The sequence below is a fragment of the Littorina saxatilis genome, linkage group LG6 (genome assembly GCF_037325665.1).
Source record: "Littorina saxatilis isolate snail1 linkage group LG6, US_GU_Lsax_2.0, whole genome shotgun sequence".
NCBI classification, from domain to species: domain Eukaryota; kingdom Metazoa; phylum Mollusca; class Gastropoda; order Littorinimorpha; family Littorinidae; genus Littorina; species Littorina saxatilis.
This window is the reverse complement of record NC_090250.1, coordinates 24,214,693-24,231,060: the sequence shown is the minus strand read 5'-3', so window position 1 is coordinate 24,231,060 and position 16,368 is coordinate 24,214,693. Positions and strand designations below refer to the sequence as shown.

Genomic DNA, 16,368 nt, shown 5'->3' with positions numbered 1-16,368 from the left:
TATTGGGACTTAACACTTTCTACCCCACCTATGTTGACCCATTTTTTTTTTTTAGCTGAGACCAGAATTGTAGTAGCTGTGTAGAAACTGTGTATCAACACGCTGGAATGCAGGCGTTAGATCGACGTTACAGGAAGCGACTGAAGCTAATAGTCTGAGCGAATATATCCGTACCTGGTCAGATAGAGCCAAATGAGTGGGTACGGATATATCCGTACCTGGGAGACAATGAGTTATTGTGACTATCACACTACTGAGCTGTCCGAATAGACACTGTCCACTGACCTTTTGCAGGTTTTTTTTTTGTTTGTTTGTTTTTTGTTTGTTTGCTTAACGTCCAGCCGACCATGAAGGGCCATATCAGCTGCTTTGAGATATAACGTGCGCCACACACAAGACAGAAGTCGCAGCACAGGCTTCATGTCTCACCCAGTCACATTATTCTGACACCGGACCAACCAGTCCTAGCACTAACCCCATAATGCCAGACGCCAGGCGGAGCAGCCACTAGATTGCCAATTTTAAAGTCTTAGGTATGACCCGGCCGGGTTTTGCAGGTATGGGGTCATGCATACTCTGTACATTTAGTTATTGGGACCCTGCCAGACAGAACTGTGGCTATCTCACTACAATACTAACCTGTCAGAATAGACACAGTCCTATCAATAGAAGAACTCCAGAAATAACTGTGTCGATCGTGTATGGGTTGTGGAAGAGTGAATCCTCTTGCTTTTAATGAGGCAAACTTTCCACAACTGCTCTTTGTCCACGTGTTTCAGACACACCCCTCGCTAGTGACAGGCTTGTAATGTCACGTTGGAAAGTGTAAGCTGTACTGCTTTTAGCAAGTACTGTAAGCTTTGCCATGTAGAAATATACCAAAAGCATGTGTGCCATTGCAGAACGCAGTACTCACTGGAAGTGACGGCCTACTTCCCACGTCTGACACAGGAAGACGAAGGATGGTACTGTTGCCAAGCAACCGACTTCAACAACATCAACGCTACCGAGATGTATAACCTAAAATTGGCAGGTATGGCGAATCAGCAATCAGCTTAGCTGCCAAAAGTTTTCAGGGCTGCATAGCAGTGTGTGGAGTGAATGGGTAGATTATGCTGTTTTTAGTCTTGCTAAGTGGGTCTTGTATTTCACATACCCATTACTGATGATGTAGTTTAAAACCCAAAAACCAACCAACTGATGATGTAGTTATAGGCTAAAATGGAACCGATTGTCCAGAGTGTGTGTGTGTGTGTGTGTGTGTGTGTGTGTGTGTGTGTGTGTGTGTGTGTGTGTGTGTGTGTGTGTGTGTGTGTGTGTGTGTGTGTGTGTGTGTGTGTGTGTGTGTGTGCGTGCGTGCGTGCGTGCGTGCGTGCGTGCGTGCGTGCGTGCGTGCGTGCGTGCGTGCGTGGGTGCACATGCGTTTGTGTATCTGTTAAAGTGTGAGTACGTTCATGTAAATATTCATCCAGCCAAGACCTCATTGAAGTCATTGTAAGAAATGTATATGGTTAAAAGTATTTTTCTTAAGATGTGGTTTCATCAATCATGAAAATTCAAAACCCAAGAAAGGTTAGTTATGGAACGTTTAATTATAGACAAGACTATAACGTATACCAGTAAGTCGACCTAGTGGTTTTGGAAGTGGATGTACAAACAAATGATCATTAGACAATCAACAAAAAAAGAACTCTGCTCAGTAAAGCATTGTCTCCTGTATCTCAAAATGGTGAGAATCCTTCAAAAGATTTTCCCTCCATTCAGAGATTCGCCCGCCAGTGATTCGTGAGTACAGTAGCGGAGTGCGACGAGTCAGCGAACTGTCTACAGTGACACTGAAGTGCATAGCAGCGGGGTACCCCCCTCCCTCCATCATATGGTACAAGGACAAGGTTCTGATTGGCCACAACAGCACGCTCAACGTCTCATTGGCCAGGGATGGAAGGTGAGAACATGCTTAATCTGACAGTCACAGGCTTTTTACGTTTTGTCATTTTGAGTAACATTTTATCGTAGCCCGGGAATCTAGGGTTGTGGTGTATGTGTGTGGATGTGTGTGTGTGTGTGTGTGTGTGTGTGTGTGTGTGTGTGTGTGTGTGTGTGTGTGTGTGTGTGTGTGTGTGTGTGTGTGTGTGTGTAGAGCTTTTCCAGAAAACAACCGGACAGATCTATATGAAACTTTACATGAAAGTTCTTCCAGATAATACCCCGACATTAATTTTGAATTTTTTACACAATAAATGTCTGATTACAGTATATCCAGCTTTTTGCCAAATTTGAGGCCACACATACTGTGGTGATCTCATTTTTTAAGCAAATTGATTGAAACTTTGGTGACAATGTTTTTGACTTAGTCCGGACTATGGGATTGCATTTCAGCTTCGAAGCTTAATCATGAATGAATAATTTTCTTCATTAAAGTTGTAATTGAAATCAAATTTTCAATACCAGATATTATAACTTTGTTGTAGTTTCTTGTATTTTATTTTTGGTAAAAAGACTTTGCAAAGTTTACGCAAAGTCAACTTCTGTCTCAATCAAGGCCTTAAAAGTCTGATGCATAACAGGGATGGCCAAATCAGTTGCCATATCTCCAGGGGCTAGTAAAAATTCCACTGGGCTAATAGAAACCGTCTGGCAGCTCGCCCACTGGCCAGTGAAAATTCTGGTCAAATGCAAAACAACTTTCGGTGGTACTATCAGTTTTAAAGCCGTATAAACACGGGGAAAGCCTGTTCATCGCTGACCACAGCCCGGTTTTCTATCGAATCACGGCTATTTTGTGTGTTTCTGACAGTCACAATTTTAGTGTGTGTTATGTACCGGGCTAGTGACATTTGTGTCAGGCTAATGAATTTCTTGAAGATACTCGCCCGGCTGGCGAGTGAAATTTGTGAGATTGGGCCGTCCCTGCATAATGTTGATGTGTGTCTGTGCAGCCTGACCATGGAGAATGTGACACTGGCCCACGCCGGCAACTACCGCTGTACTGCTGGCAATTATGGGGGACGTGTGATGAGTGAGAACATGACGCTTCATGTTGGAGGTAAGTGGTCGCCAGGATAGAACAGTCCAGCCCCCCCCCCCCCCCTAATCCCCCCCCCTAATCTTCCCCCATCCCCTAATCCCCCCCCCCCCCCCCCCCCCCCGCAATAAGAACTGATTTTCTAAATAAATAATAAAGAAGAAATAGACGTTTTCCGGAAATAACTCTGTCAGGATTTTTGGCGGACTGGAGGAGTAGGTTCCCCTCAAAACTGCAGACATACTTTACAATATTTGGAACACTCTCCAGACCACTGATAATCCTGACAGTGTCATTTTCAAAAATCGTATATTGAGGTCTTAAAATATTTTTTTTTTGTAACATGTTAACGGGGGGGGGGGGGGGGGGGGGGGGGAGAGATGGCAGCAGGTGCTGTAGACTAGTTGAATGCAGAGATCAGAGGGGGGATTTCAAGACAGCCGGGCGATTGAAAAAAGAAGCTAGATCACAGATCGGATATGAAGGGAGCAAGATGACTTGAGTTTCACTCACCTCCTCCCTCCCTCCCCGCCCTACCTCCTCCCTCCCCTCCCTGCCTCCTCTCCCTAATATAAAACACACACACACACACAGAGCATGTTTAACCATCTTGAGAGTGCAAGGGGGAGAGGACAATGGTTGTAACTGCAAGATGAAGATCTGACAAATTTGGAAAAATGTCTACATTTATGGTCAGAGGCAGAAAGGAAGGTTTTGTGTGTGTGGGTGTGCGTGTGTATGCATGTGCATGTGTGTGTGTGTATTTTGGGGGTGGGGGATAATGACGCTGAGTTGAATCGGTTAATCCTGTTTGCTTCATTACATACAAAATAAACAGTTTAAAGGCATGCTTGTTGATGCATGTGTTAATGTTTTGTGTTGCTACAGACGACAGTATAATATGATATTATATAATATGATATGGCGTGTGTAAATTTACCTCCTTTTTAAGACTTCTTCTGTTTTAAGACTTTATTTTCTCAGATTGTTAAGCTTGCTGATGCATGTGTTAATGTTTTGTGTAATGCTACAGACGACACCAGCAAGGCTACTTTCTCCTCTGCTTATATCGGCGCTATCGTCGGCATCTCCATCTTCGTGATCATCATCGTTGCCGTCATTGTCACCTTTGCTCGCAGAAAGTCTGGCTTCGTAAGTGTCACTGTCATGACAGAAATCACAATAATCACCTTTCATTAATTAGTATGTGTCTGTTGTGAATTTTGTTTGTCCATTTTAAAGATCATTAGATCAAGGTTTTAGTGAAAATGTCCTTGTGTCTATAATTAAATGTTCCCCAGACTTGCCCTTCTTGGTTTTTTTTTTTAATTCGTGTGTTATTTTGAACGAGTTCAACTCATTCCAAGAACAACTTTTGTACTTGTAGAAGTGTTAATAATTCCTTGAACATTGCTTCAGCCTTGCTGTACTCTTCACATAATGAGTGCAGTTTTGCCTGAGAACTTTCATGGTTGAGACATCAGTGTAACTAAGGCAAAAAAAAGAAAAGGTCTGTTTACGGTAACCCGACCGACCCTAGTTTTTAGGCCCGACCCTAATCTTTATTTTGGATCGTCTGAAAAAAAACAAAAAAACCGCATCCAAAATAGAGCTGTTTGCGCTCAAACAGCAGACGACAGAAGGGAGGTAAGCTCAAAGTACTGTTTATAGTTATGTTGGGCAAAAACAGGGATTGATGAGAAGAAATGAACTGTGAAACATCATAGAGAGGGGAGAGAAAAAAAATGCAAAAAAAAATGAAAAAAAAAAAAAAATGCAAAAAAAAAAAAAAAAAAAAGCCGACCTACCGACCCTATTTTTTCACCCTATGATTCCGTAAACAGACCTTTTTTTTTTTTTGGCCTAATATGACTTACCACACTGAAAATGTACTTCACAGATTTTGTTGTTGTCTTCCCCTCTTTGTATTTGCAAACAGTACCAGTGACATGAGAGACAGTTGCAGATAACTGGAAAGATGGTGTCTGAGTCACTGATGTGTTTTTCATTACAGTGGAACCCCCATTTTAAGACACCCCAATTTAAGACTTCCTCCTTTTTAAGACCTTGATTTTTCAGATTTCCTGTTCATAACATCTGTAAATTTCCCCCATTTTAAGACTCCCTCCATTTTAAGACTCCCTCCATTTTAAGACTGATTTTCTCAATTTTTGGGAAGTCTGAAAAGGGGGGGTTTCACTGTACGCATGTAATTCTTTTAACCTTATATGGATTGTGTAAATGCGGCCTGCTAAACGCTGCTTTGAATGTCATGGTTACAGCACAAAGAATTGGAGAAGTACCTGATACAGCCACAAGGTGACTACAACCCAGACCTGCCCATCGATGAGCAGACAGGCTGCCTGCCGTACGACCCTAAATGGGAGTTCCCCAAGGATCGCCTGCGTATGGGTGAGTGGCAGGGAGTTTATCAAATCTGAAATTGTTAAAGCAAAGAAATGCTTAAACACACAGTAAAGTTAAATCATAATTCATGCAATTTACGCCAATGAATCTCTCTCTCTGTCTTTTTCTCTGTCTCTGTCTCTCTCTTTCTCTTTCTCTCTCTCTCTCCTTTCTCTCTATATCTCTCTCACTCTGTCTATCTCTCTCTCCCCCTCTCCATCTAACTCTTTCTCTCTCTCTCTCCCTCTCTCTCTCTCTCTCTCCCTCTCTCGCTCTCTCTCTCTATATATATATGTATATATATATATATATATATATAGAATGACGTCAAGAGCGAGAATGCATAGAAATTACGTCATGAGCAAGGGAGATCATCCTTTACTCTGTGTGTGTCTCCACCGCCTACATTCCAACAAGGAATTTTGAAAGCAGGGAGCACACTAGAGGTCATGGAAGAGGTGGGGGGAGGGGGTAAGAATTAATTCTTACCCCCTCCCCCCACCTCTTCCATGACCTCTAGTGTGCTCCCTGCTTTCAAAATTCCTTGTTGGAATGTAGGCGGTGGAGACACACACAGAGTAAAGGATGATCTCCCTTGCTCATGACGTAATTTCTATGCATTCTCGCTCTTGACGTCATTCTATATTTAACTTTTCTTTAAAAGTACAAGCGATCGAGTGCACATTTTGGCATTTTTAGCAGCGCTCTCATTATAAATTTCTCTCTCTATATATATATATATATATATATATATATATATATATATATATATATATATATATAATCTATGTATCTCTCACTCTGTCTATCTCTCTCCCCCCTCTCCCTCTAACTCTTTATCTGTCTCTCTCTCCATCTCACTTTAGCCTGTGTAACTACTACCTCGTTAGCCAGCAGTTGTAAATCAAACTTTAGAGGCATTAGAACATTTAACAGTAATGTTGACAAGATTGTGTTGTTTTTTCCCTCCAGGTATGATACTGGGCCAGGGAGCGTTCGGGCGAGTGATGAAAGCCGAGGCCATTGGCATCGGAGACTCTCAGAACGTCATCAGTGTGGCCGTCAAGATGGTCAAAGGTAATAAGATTTATCATGCTTTGTTAATCAGTAAGAGGTAGTTGCAGGTAACCAATTAATGGATGCAAGCTCCTGTTCAACCTGTACAGACTTCATAATTGGTTCATAGACTTCTTTATTGGTACATAGACTTCTTTATTGGTACATAGACTTCTTTATTGGTTCATAGACTTCTTTATTGGTACATAGACTTCTTTATTGGTACATAGACTTCTTTATTGGTACATAGACTTCTTTATTGGTTCATAGACTTCTTTATTGGTACATAGACTTTGTTTTTGTTTTCTTCAGTGTCCAGACTTGAGAGGTACCACTGATGAATAAAGAAACAACCTCTACTCCTGTTTGTTCTAGGCGAGTCTCTGGATGGTACCCCATGTATGGTTTAGGGTCTTCAGTTTTCCTTCCACCGTTCGTCGCCAGGTCTTCTTGGGTCTGCCTCTCTTGCGCTTTCCCTCGGGTGTAGGGCAGTCCTGTAGGGCAGTCCTGGTGATGTTATCCTGCTCTCTTTACATGACTGGTTTTGTCTGATGATTGTGTAACCCAGTGCTCTGCGTTAGTCTGATGATTGTGTAACCCAGCGCTGTGCTTTCAGACTGCACGAACAAGGAACAGATGATGGCGCTGTTTTAGTCTGATGATTGTGTAACCCAGCGCTCTGCGTTAGTCTGAAGATTGGGTAACCCAGCGCTGTGCTTTCAGACTGCACGGACAAGGAACAGATGATGGCGCTGTTTTAGTCTGATGATTGTGTAACCCAGCACTCTGCGTTAGTCTGAAGATTGTGTAACCCAGCGCTGTGCTTTCAGACTGCACGGACAAGGAACAGATGATGGCGCTGTTTTAGTCTGATGATTTTGTAACCCAGCGCTGTGCTTTCAGACTGCACGGACAAGGAACAGATGATGGCGCTGTTTTAGTCTGATGATTGTGTAACCATTGCTCTGTTTTAGTCTGATGATTGTGTAACCCAGCGCTCTGCGTTAGTCTGAAGATTGTGTAACCGAGCGCTGTGCTTTCTGACTGCACGGACAAGGAACAGATGATGGCGCTGTTTTAGTCTGATGATTGTGTAACCCAGCGCTCTGCGTTAAGTCTGAAGATTGTGTAACCGAGCGCTGTGCTTTCAGACTGCACGGACAAAGAACAGATGATGGCGCTGTTTTAGTCTGATGATTGTGTAACCAGTGCTCTGTTTTAGTCTGATGATTGTGTAACCAGTGCTGTGGTTTAGTCTGATGATTGTGTAACCCAACCCTGTACTTTCAGACTGCACGGACAAGGAACAGATGATGGCGCTGCTGTCGGAGCTGAAGATCCTGATACACCTGGGCCAGCACCTCAACATCGTCAACCTGCTGGGCGCCGTCACCAAGGATATACGATTCGGTAGGTAGAGGTACAGGTAGAGCTAAAAGCACCAAAAACAAATGTGATAACGAAGAAATAATGACAACGCTAACAAAAATGAAATTGTATGAAATGAAAACAATGTAGCAAAATCAGGACTTCAGCTTAATAAAGGGCAACCAGGCATGGGAATTGTCCGCCGAAAGGCACATTTCTGCCAAATTTTTGTTTTGTTCCGCCGAAAAAAAAATGGGGGAGGCAAAAATGGTTCTATAGACTGAATTTAATGGCAAACTTGGAGCTAAGATGACACCTAATTGCACAATTTGGGTTCTTTGGAGAAAAACAATTCTGGGGGAGCATGCCCGTCGACTTTGTTATTACTAACAAATGTTCAGCCTTTTTTACAATTTTCAATTCCCATGCCTGGCAACCTATATCCCTTTTGGTTGTCGAGATACATGGAGACCAATGTGGATACAACACATTTTGTTATGGAAGCAGTTTGACCGGACTAAAAAGGAACATGCATGGCTATAGATATGAATGTGAAGTAAGTGCTCCAAATGCATACAACATGTGTAATAGAGTAAGTGAGAGGTATTCGGAACAAGTTATTCGAAGGACAAAGATTTTGTTGTGGACAAGAGAAGAGAGCTGTAACACCTGTAAGGGAATACATATACTAAGAGGGGGAGGGGACGATGGGATTAACGTTTTTTAAGTTGAGAAGTAAGGCTTGTGCAAAAAGGTGGATTTGTTTTCATCAGAAAAAAAGGATTTTGAGGTTGTGGTGTTGTAGGGAGGGTGAGGCTAGGTTTAATATAGTGGTTGGAATTAAATGTAAGTGGAGAGTGTTATATCGTGAGATATGAAGCTTTGCATTTTTTGAAGGTGGATGATCAAATTTGTGCTATCTTACTATAGAGCGTTTCACCCAATAATGATGTTAGGCTGTCTTGGGAAGCCACAAAAAGTCAAGGTGTGTGTGTGTGTGTGTGTGTGTGCGTGTGTGTGTGTGTGTGTGTGTGTGTGTGGGTGTTTGTGTGTGTGTGTGGAGGCGTGCAGACGTGCGTGCATGTGTGTGTTTGTAAAGAAACTCACTAAGCAACAGATAATCACTTATCATCAACACTATCAACTAAACGCTCTTTTCCTCACTTCCACTCTCCACAGGTGAGCTGTACGTGATTGTGGAGTACTGCCACTTCGGCAACCTTCGCAGCTACCTTCTCAAGCACAAAGACAATTTCCTTGATACTATGGATGACAGCCAGCCACCGGCGCCAGACAACAAGCCCGCAGCCGACGCCATGGATGGGGATGCCGCCTACAAGGACCCCGGGGTCTACAAGGACCCCTCCAAGCCCTACTATGTCAACAAGGCGGGGGGTCCCGGGGGAAGCGCGGACGCTGTCGGGCCGGCGTTGACCACCAAGAACTTGATTTGCTGGGCGTTTCAAGTCGCCCGCGGCATGGAGTATTTGTCGTCCAAAAAGGTGAGAGGGTTGGGAGGACATATTGTGGAGGATGGCTCCTGCTACTATTCTGCTTGTACAGTCAAATCGTCTGCGATGACCACCAAAAGGGACCGACCAAAAGAGGTTGTTAGAGACAGGTGATTGCTATTTATAGGTGAATTATAGAGAGAAAAACTTATTGCTTCAACTGTACTAGGAACATTTTAAGGAATGTTGCAGTGATCTTTTTCAAACCTGAAAACTTTATTTTCTAGGTACCTTAGTTTTTCAACTTCACTTTTTGGTGGGGGGGGGAGGAGACTGTTCTGTAATGCTTTCTTTCTTCTTTCTGTATTTTTTCTTTCTTGTTGTTTGTTTGTTTGTTTGTTTCTTTCTTTCTTTCTTTCTTTCTTTCTTTCTTTCTCTGCAGATTGTACGATAAATGTCATCAAGATACGGTTCTTTCATTTTTCAAGATATGTTTCCTTTCATAATTGCCCTAGCTGTTGTTGACTGTGGAGGTTGCTGTGTTTCAGTACATTCATCGCGACTTGGCGGCCAGGAACGTGCTGCTTGCTGAAGACAACGTGGTGAAGATCTGTGACTTCGGTCTGGCCAAGGACTGTTACAAAGATGACGAGTATCACAAGAAGGGTGATGTGAGTTGTCAGCGTTTGTGTGTGTGTGTGTGCACATGCGTGAGTGTGTGTGTGTGTGTGGTTTTGTGTGTGTGTGTGTGTGTGTGTGTACACACATGCGTGAGTGTGTGGTTTTGTGTGTGTGTGTGTGTGTGTGTGTGTGCGTGCGTGTGTGTGTGTTTGAGAAGTATCAATCAGTAATGTCCACTCAGTTTACTGTTCTGCAAAAAGTGACACAATGCTTGACGTGTGTGTTTAGGGCCCTGTACCGGTCAAGTGGATGGCTCTGGAGTCTTTGACCCATCGCCTGTGTACCACCAAGAGTGATGTGTGAGTACCGCTTGTCTCCCCTTTTGTGTACTAGTTGGTGTGTAAGTGTGTATGTTTGTTGGATGATGAAGAGCATCTCTGTGTTTGGTTTGGTTAGTGTTGATTGTTTAGGGATTGGTTTTCTGCTTGTGTTGAAATTTCTTTGTGGTCAGATTCTACGCCTTTTAATCTTCTCTCGATGTGTTTATTGTGGCGGAAAGATAGAGCATTTAATATTTCTGACATGTAGCTGAACAATTCGCTTGCGGCTTCGTGGCAGGCGGAAGAAAAAATCAGCCAGATAAGTTTTCGTTATTAATTGTTTGTCTGTGCACTTAAAAGACCGTTGGGTCGATATATTTGTGAATGTATTGTTTTTTCAATAACAAACGTTCCAACAACCTACCTTTCTTGTTTTTTTATTCTGAATTTTGGAACGTTGGCAGTCTCTTTGTTTTTGGATTTGTGTAACTGATAGCATTCACACTTCGAATTGCTGGTTTCAAAACATATAAGAACTTTATAGTGTGTTGTCTTCAGGTGGTCCTATGGTATTCTTCTCTGGGAACTCTTCTCTCTGGGTGAGTGGCTTGCTTTTGACATGGCTGTGTAAATCATAATGAGTATAAATCAACGACGGGCGTGGTGGTAAGACGTCGGCCTCCTAATCGGGAGGTCGTGAGTTCGAATCCCGGTCACTGCCGCCTGGTGGGTTAAAATTGGAGATTTTTCCGATCTCCCAGGTCAACTTATGTGCAGACCTGCAAGTGACTTAACCCCCTTCGTGTGTACACGCAAGCACAAGACCAAGTGCGCACGGAAAAGATCCTGTAATCCATGTCAAAGTTCGGTGGGTTATACAAACACGAAAATACCCAGCATGCTTCCCCCGAAATATAGAGTGCTGTCCCTTCTGCGCCGAGCGGCTGCATTTCAGGGCTCTCTCATATTTCGTACTGTGCAACCTTGAGTCGCCTTGTGGTGAGATATGTGCGCGATATAAATTCACGTATTATTATTATTATTATTATTATAATGAGTAAAATCAACTCCGTCGCGATATAACCTTGAACGGTTGAAAACGACGTTAAACACCAAATAAAGGAAAAGTAAAATCAACTTGTTCTGCTATGAGTGGGTGAGAATAAGACTGAACTGGGGGACTCTTGTCTATCATGTTTCAGGTCATTAGAGTATGTGTTTACAAGTGTGTGAACAAGTGTGAGAGAGAAAAAGAGGAACTAGAACAATTATAACAAATGTGATCATATAAGAAATAATGACAATGATAACAAAAAGGAAATAATATGAAATGTAAACGATGTAACTATAGTTCAGCTTAATGAAGTGCAATCCATTAAACATTTCCTCGCTTTGTTGTTGAGATGCAAGGATGTGGCTACAAAATATTTGTTTATGGAAACAGTATGACTTGTCTTCTTCTTCTTGGCGTTCGCAGAGGTATGACTTGTCTAAAAAGAAACATGGCTATAAATATTCATATGAATGGCATGTGAAATAAGCATGATATGCTGGTAAGATTTGTTGTGGACAAGAGAAGAGAGCTGTAACACCAGAAAGGGGATAAGTATGAAGAAAAAAATAACAACAAACAAAATGTGATTTCAGGTGGCAACCCCTACCCTGGTGTTGAGATCAACGAGAAATTCATCGGGCTGCTCAAGACTGGTTACCGCATGGACAAGCCCAAGTTTGCCTCTGAAGACGTGTAAGTACTCTACGGTGGAACCGCCTTTTAAGACCTCCAACATTTTTAATATATCAGGTCTTAAAAAAAAGCCCGCGGGTTAGGGGGAAGAATTTACCCGATGCTCCCCAGCATGTCGTAAGAGGCGACTAACGGATTCTGTTTCTCCTTTTACCCGTGTTAAGTGTTTCTTGTATAGAATTTAGTCAATTTTTAGTCAAGCAGTATGTAAGAAATGTTAAGTCCTTTGTACTGGAAACTTGCATTCTCCCAGTAAGGTAATACATTGTACTACGTTGCAAGCCCCTGGAGCAAATTTTTGATTAGTGCTTTTGTGAACAAGAAACAATTGACAAGTGGCTCTATCCCATCTCCCCCCTTTCTCCGTCGCGATATAACCTTCGTGGTTGAAAACGACGTTAAACACCAAATAAAGAAAGAAAGAAAGGTCTTAACAAGGAAGCAGTCTTAAAATGGAAGTAACTTGACATTTGCTGGGGAAAAAAGCTAGGTCTTAATTGGGGGCAGTCTTAAATCAGTAGTCTTAAAGTTAAAGGCAACTTTTATTGTATATGATAGTGTTTTATTCTTTGAATGTTGCTTGAGGATGCTGAGAAATGGACTGGTTCTGTATTTTCCGGGCATGAAGACTTCCTCTTTTACAAGGAAATTCCTTGTTTTTGATTTTACAATTCCTCAGTTTTAAAAATGTTCCCTGTGAAGAAGAAAAAAAAAGACGAAATTAAAAGGGAACGTTCTATGGTTTGGCTAGGGAAGAAGATTGGAGAATGATTAAAGATGGGACTGGCTATAGACAGAGAACGGGATGGCAGCTGTGAATGATTAGAGATGGGACTGGCTATAGACAGAGAACGAGATGGCAGCTGTGAAGATGGCATTGGAGGTGGTTAGAGGAAAATGGAAAAACAACTGTAACTTTATCAGGGAGGATGCTAGGATTATTTTTCTTTGGCTATAAGGTTCTGAAGTAGCTATGAAAGTTTCTGCAATTTACGAACTTTAGATACAGTCATTGGCGTCCCCTGTTTCCCATCTTGTCACCTGTACTATGTGCGTCATGTTACCTGTACAAGGCGTGTTTTGTGTCACCTGTATGAAGTGTGTTATGTGTCACCTGTATGAGTGTGTTTTGTGTCACCTGTATGAAGTGTGTTATGTGTCACCTGTATGAAGTGTGTTATGTGTCACCTGTATGAAGTGTGTTATGTGTCACCTGTATGAGTGTGTTATGTGTTACCTGTATAAATTGTGTTTTGTGTCACCTGTATGAAGTGTTTTATGTGTCACCTGCATGAAGTGTGTTTTGTGTCACCTGTAGGCTATGAAGTGTTTTATGTGTCACCTGTATGAAGTGTGTTATGTGTTACCTGTATGAAGTGTGTTATGTGTCACCTGTATGAAGTGTGTTATGTGTCACCTGTATGAAGTGTGTTATGTGTCACCAGTATGAAGTGTGTTATGTGTCACCTGTATGAAGACTGGCACGGTTGGCCTAGTGGTAAGGCGTCCGCCCGGTGATCGGGAGGTCGTGGGTTCGAACCCCGGCCGGGTCATACCTAAGACTTTAAAATTGGCAATCTAGTGGCTGCTCCGCCTGGCGTCTGGAATTATGGGGTTAGTGCTAGGACTGGTTGGTCCGGTGTCAGAATAATGTGACTGGGTGAGACATGAAGCCTGTGCTGCGACTTCTGTCTTGTGTGTGGCGCACGTTATATGTCAAAGCAGCACCGCCCTGATATGGCCCTTCGTGGTCGGCTGGGCGTTAAGCAAACAAACAAACAAACAAACAAACAAGCCTGTATGAAGTGTGTTATGTGTCACCTGTATGAGTGTGTTTTGTGTCACCTGTATGAAGTGTGTTTTGTGCCACCTGTATGAAGTGTGTTTTGTGTCACCTGTATGAAGTGTGTTATATGTCACCTGTATGAAGTGTGTTATATGTCACCTGTATGAAGTGTGTTTTGTGTCACCTGTATGAAGTGTGTTATGTGTCACCTGTATGAAGTGTGTTATATGTCACCTGTATGAAGTGTGTTTTGTGTCACCTGTATGAAGTGTGTTTTGTGTCACCTGTATGAAGTGTGTTATATGTCACCTGTATGAAGTGTGTTATATGTCACCTGTATGAAGTGTGTTTTGTGTCACCTGTATGAAGTGTGTTATGTGTCACCTGTATGAAGTGTGTTTTGTGTCACCTGTATGAAGTGTGTTATATGTCACCTGTATGAATTGTGTTTTGTGTCACCTGTATGAAGTGTGTTATATGTCACCTGTATGAAGTGTGTTATATGTCACCTGTATGAAGTGTGTTATATGTCACCTGTATGAAGTGTGTTATATGTCACCTGTATGAAGTGTGTTTTGTGTCACCTGTATGAAGTGTGTTATATGTCACCTGTATGAAGTGTGTTATGTGTCACCTGTATGAAGTGTGTTATATGTCACCTGTATGAAGTGTGTTATATGTCACCTGTATGAAGTGTGTTATATGTCACCTGTATGAAGTGTGTTATATGTCACCTGTATGAAGTTGTTTTCTGTGTCCTACAGGTACAAGGTGATGATGCAGACATGGGATGCTGATCCTGACAAACGGCCGACCTTCGGTGACCTGGTTTCCATCATGGGCGACTTTTTAGAAGCTAATGTTAAACAGGTGAGGAATGACACAATAAGTTTGCATTTTATTGCTACAAGGCTGACTTTGAGCGGTGGATTTGCTTTGATTCAGATTCACAGCTCCCAGAAGACTAACCAGTTTGACCCCAATATTGAAATAGCATTCCAGTTATTTTGTTTCTGCTAGCACGTTCCAATTAATATTTTTTATGTTTGTGAAATGTTTTTTTCTTCATCTTTGTTTATAGTTTGTTGTTATCGCTGGTAAAAAGTGTGACTTAAGGGGAGGTGGGCCAGTGCAAAATGGAAAAATTGATCAAAACCCTTTTTTAATTTTTTTTGCAGATAATGGTCTCATAACATACCTAAAATGCATGTGTGTCTGTGTTTTTGTCTAAAGTGTCATATTTATGTGTCAATAAAGACAATATTTGAATAGTTTATCTTCAACGTCGTTTTTCTCATGTCGGCCATTTTTGCGGCAGTTGCATCTGTGGTGTTGTGATTTCTCTGGCTGTAATTTAGCTAGAGCAATAATTTTTTGTGCAGTTTGTGCAGAATATCACATTCTGGGGGATTACGAGAGGATTTTGTTGCCATTGTATTACAGTCATAACCAGGTTATTTCAAACAAAAATTTTGCAGGGGTTACCCTAAAGTTTGACGGTTGTAACAAAGAAATGTCCCTAACTCCAAATATAAATTTAATAATCATAATCTGCTTCGTAATCCCCTAGAGCATACCCAGAAAGATAAAATATAACAATAATTAGAAGTGTGACAATCACATCTGCTGAAATATCGTTTTCCTCCTGTACTCCACTTTTGTCTGTATTTTGACTGTTTTTGTGGCGTAAAACAAAAACCAGCAACCGAAAATACAAAAAGTGACTATTCTTTGTCATCATTTGTTCATTTCTTTCATAAAATAACATTCAGACACAATAAAACATTCAAAATAAAAAAAAAGGTAGTGCACTGGCCCCTTAATTGCACATACTGTACCATACCTTACACAGACAATTGTAAGGTATGGTAAGTATACTTATTAAAACTAGATTTAAGAAAAAAATCTCAGTTAAATTGCACATACTGTACCATACCTTACAATCGTCCCTGTAATGTATGTTAAGTATGCTTATTAAAACTAGATTGACGAAAAAATCTCAGTTTCTAAAGACTAAAAAATGTGTCATGAATTGATTGCAGTATTACCTGGACCTGTCGTCACCCTACATCAAGATGGGGGAGGAAGGAGAGGGGGGGGACCCGGCGCTTGACGAGGACGGTTACCTGCGCATGTCCAGCGCCTCGGAGTACACCCCCATGTCCCCCCGCTCCCCCACCTTCCCCCCTCTGGCCACCATGGAGGAGGACCTGGAGACAGATAACGCGGCCGGCGACAAGCCGCACTATATCAACCAGCGTAAACTCAAGAGCGACAAAGGTGTGTGTGTGTGTGTGTGTGCGTGTGTGCACATGCGTGTGTCTGTGTGTATGTGTGTGTGTGTGTGTGTGTGTGTGTGTGCGTGTGTGCACATGCGTGTGTCTGTGTGTATGTGTGTGTGCATATGTGTGTGTGTGTGTGTGTGTGCATGCGTGCGTGCATGTGGGTGTGTGTGTGATGGTGTTCCATCATTTTGTTTAAGCAATGATTTGTGATTGTAGTTGATAACGATCCATTGAATGTGCATTGTGTACGTGATTGTGTTCTGTGTTTCCGTCTGAAGATGTTAGTTTCTTTGTTAGTCCTGT

General features: G+C 42.1%; 1 protein-coding gene across 1 annotated transcript in view; it reads left to right on the top strand.

The window, feature by feature from the left end:
* The window catches only part of LOC138968805 (vascular endothelial growth factor receptor 1-like), a 121,978-nt gene that overhangs the window by 96,613 nt on the left and 8,997 nt on the right, over positions 1-16,368 (top strand). Inside the window, exons 12-25 of the mRNA XM_070341449.1 lie at positions 903-1,033; positions 1,765-1,945; positions 2,940-3,046; positions 4,059-4,177; positions 5,308-5,437; positions 6,404-6,508; positions 7,778-7,897; positions 9,035-9,357; positions 9,855-9,977; positions 10,216-10,286; positions 10,806-10,846; positions 11,895-11,994; positions 14,545-14,650; positions 15,823-16,060. Coding sequence (XP_070197550.1) covers positions 903-1,033; positions 1,765-1,945; positions 2,940-3,046; positions 4,059-4,177; positions 5,308-5,437; positions 6,404-6,508; positions 7,778-7,897; positions 9,035-9,357; positions 9,855-9,977; positions 10,216-10,286; positions 10,806-10,846; positions 11,895-11,994; positions 14,545-14,650; positions 15,823-16,060 — 1,895 coding nt within the window. The remainder of the gene's footprint in view (positions 1-902; positions 1,034-1,764; positions 1,946-2,939; positions 3,047-4,058; positions 4,178-5,307; positions 5,438-6,403; positions 6,509-7,777; positions 7,898-9,034; positions 9,358-9,854; positions 9,978-10,215; positions 10,287-10,805; positions 10,847-11,894; positions 11,995-14,544; positions 14,651-15,822; positions 16,061-16,368) is intronic.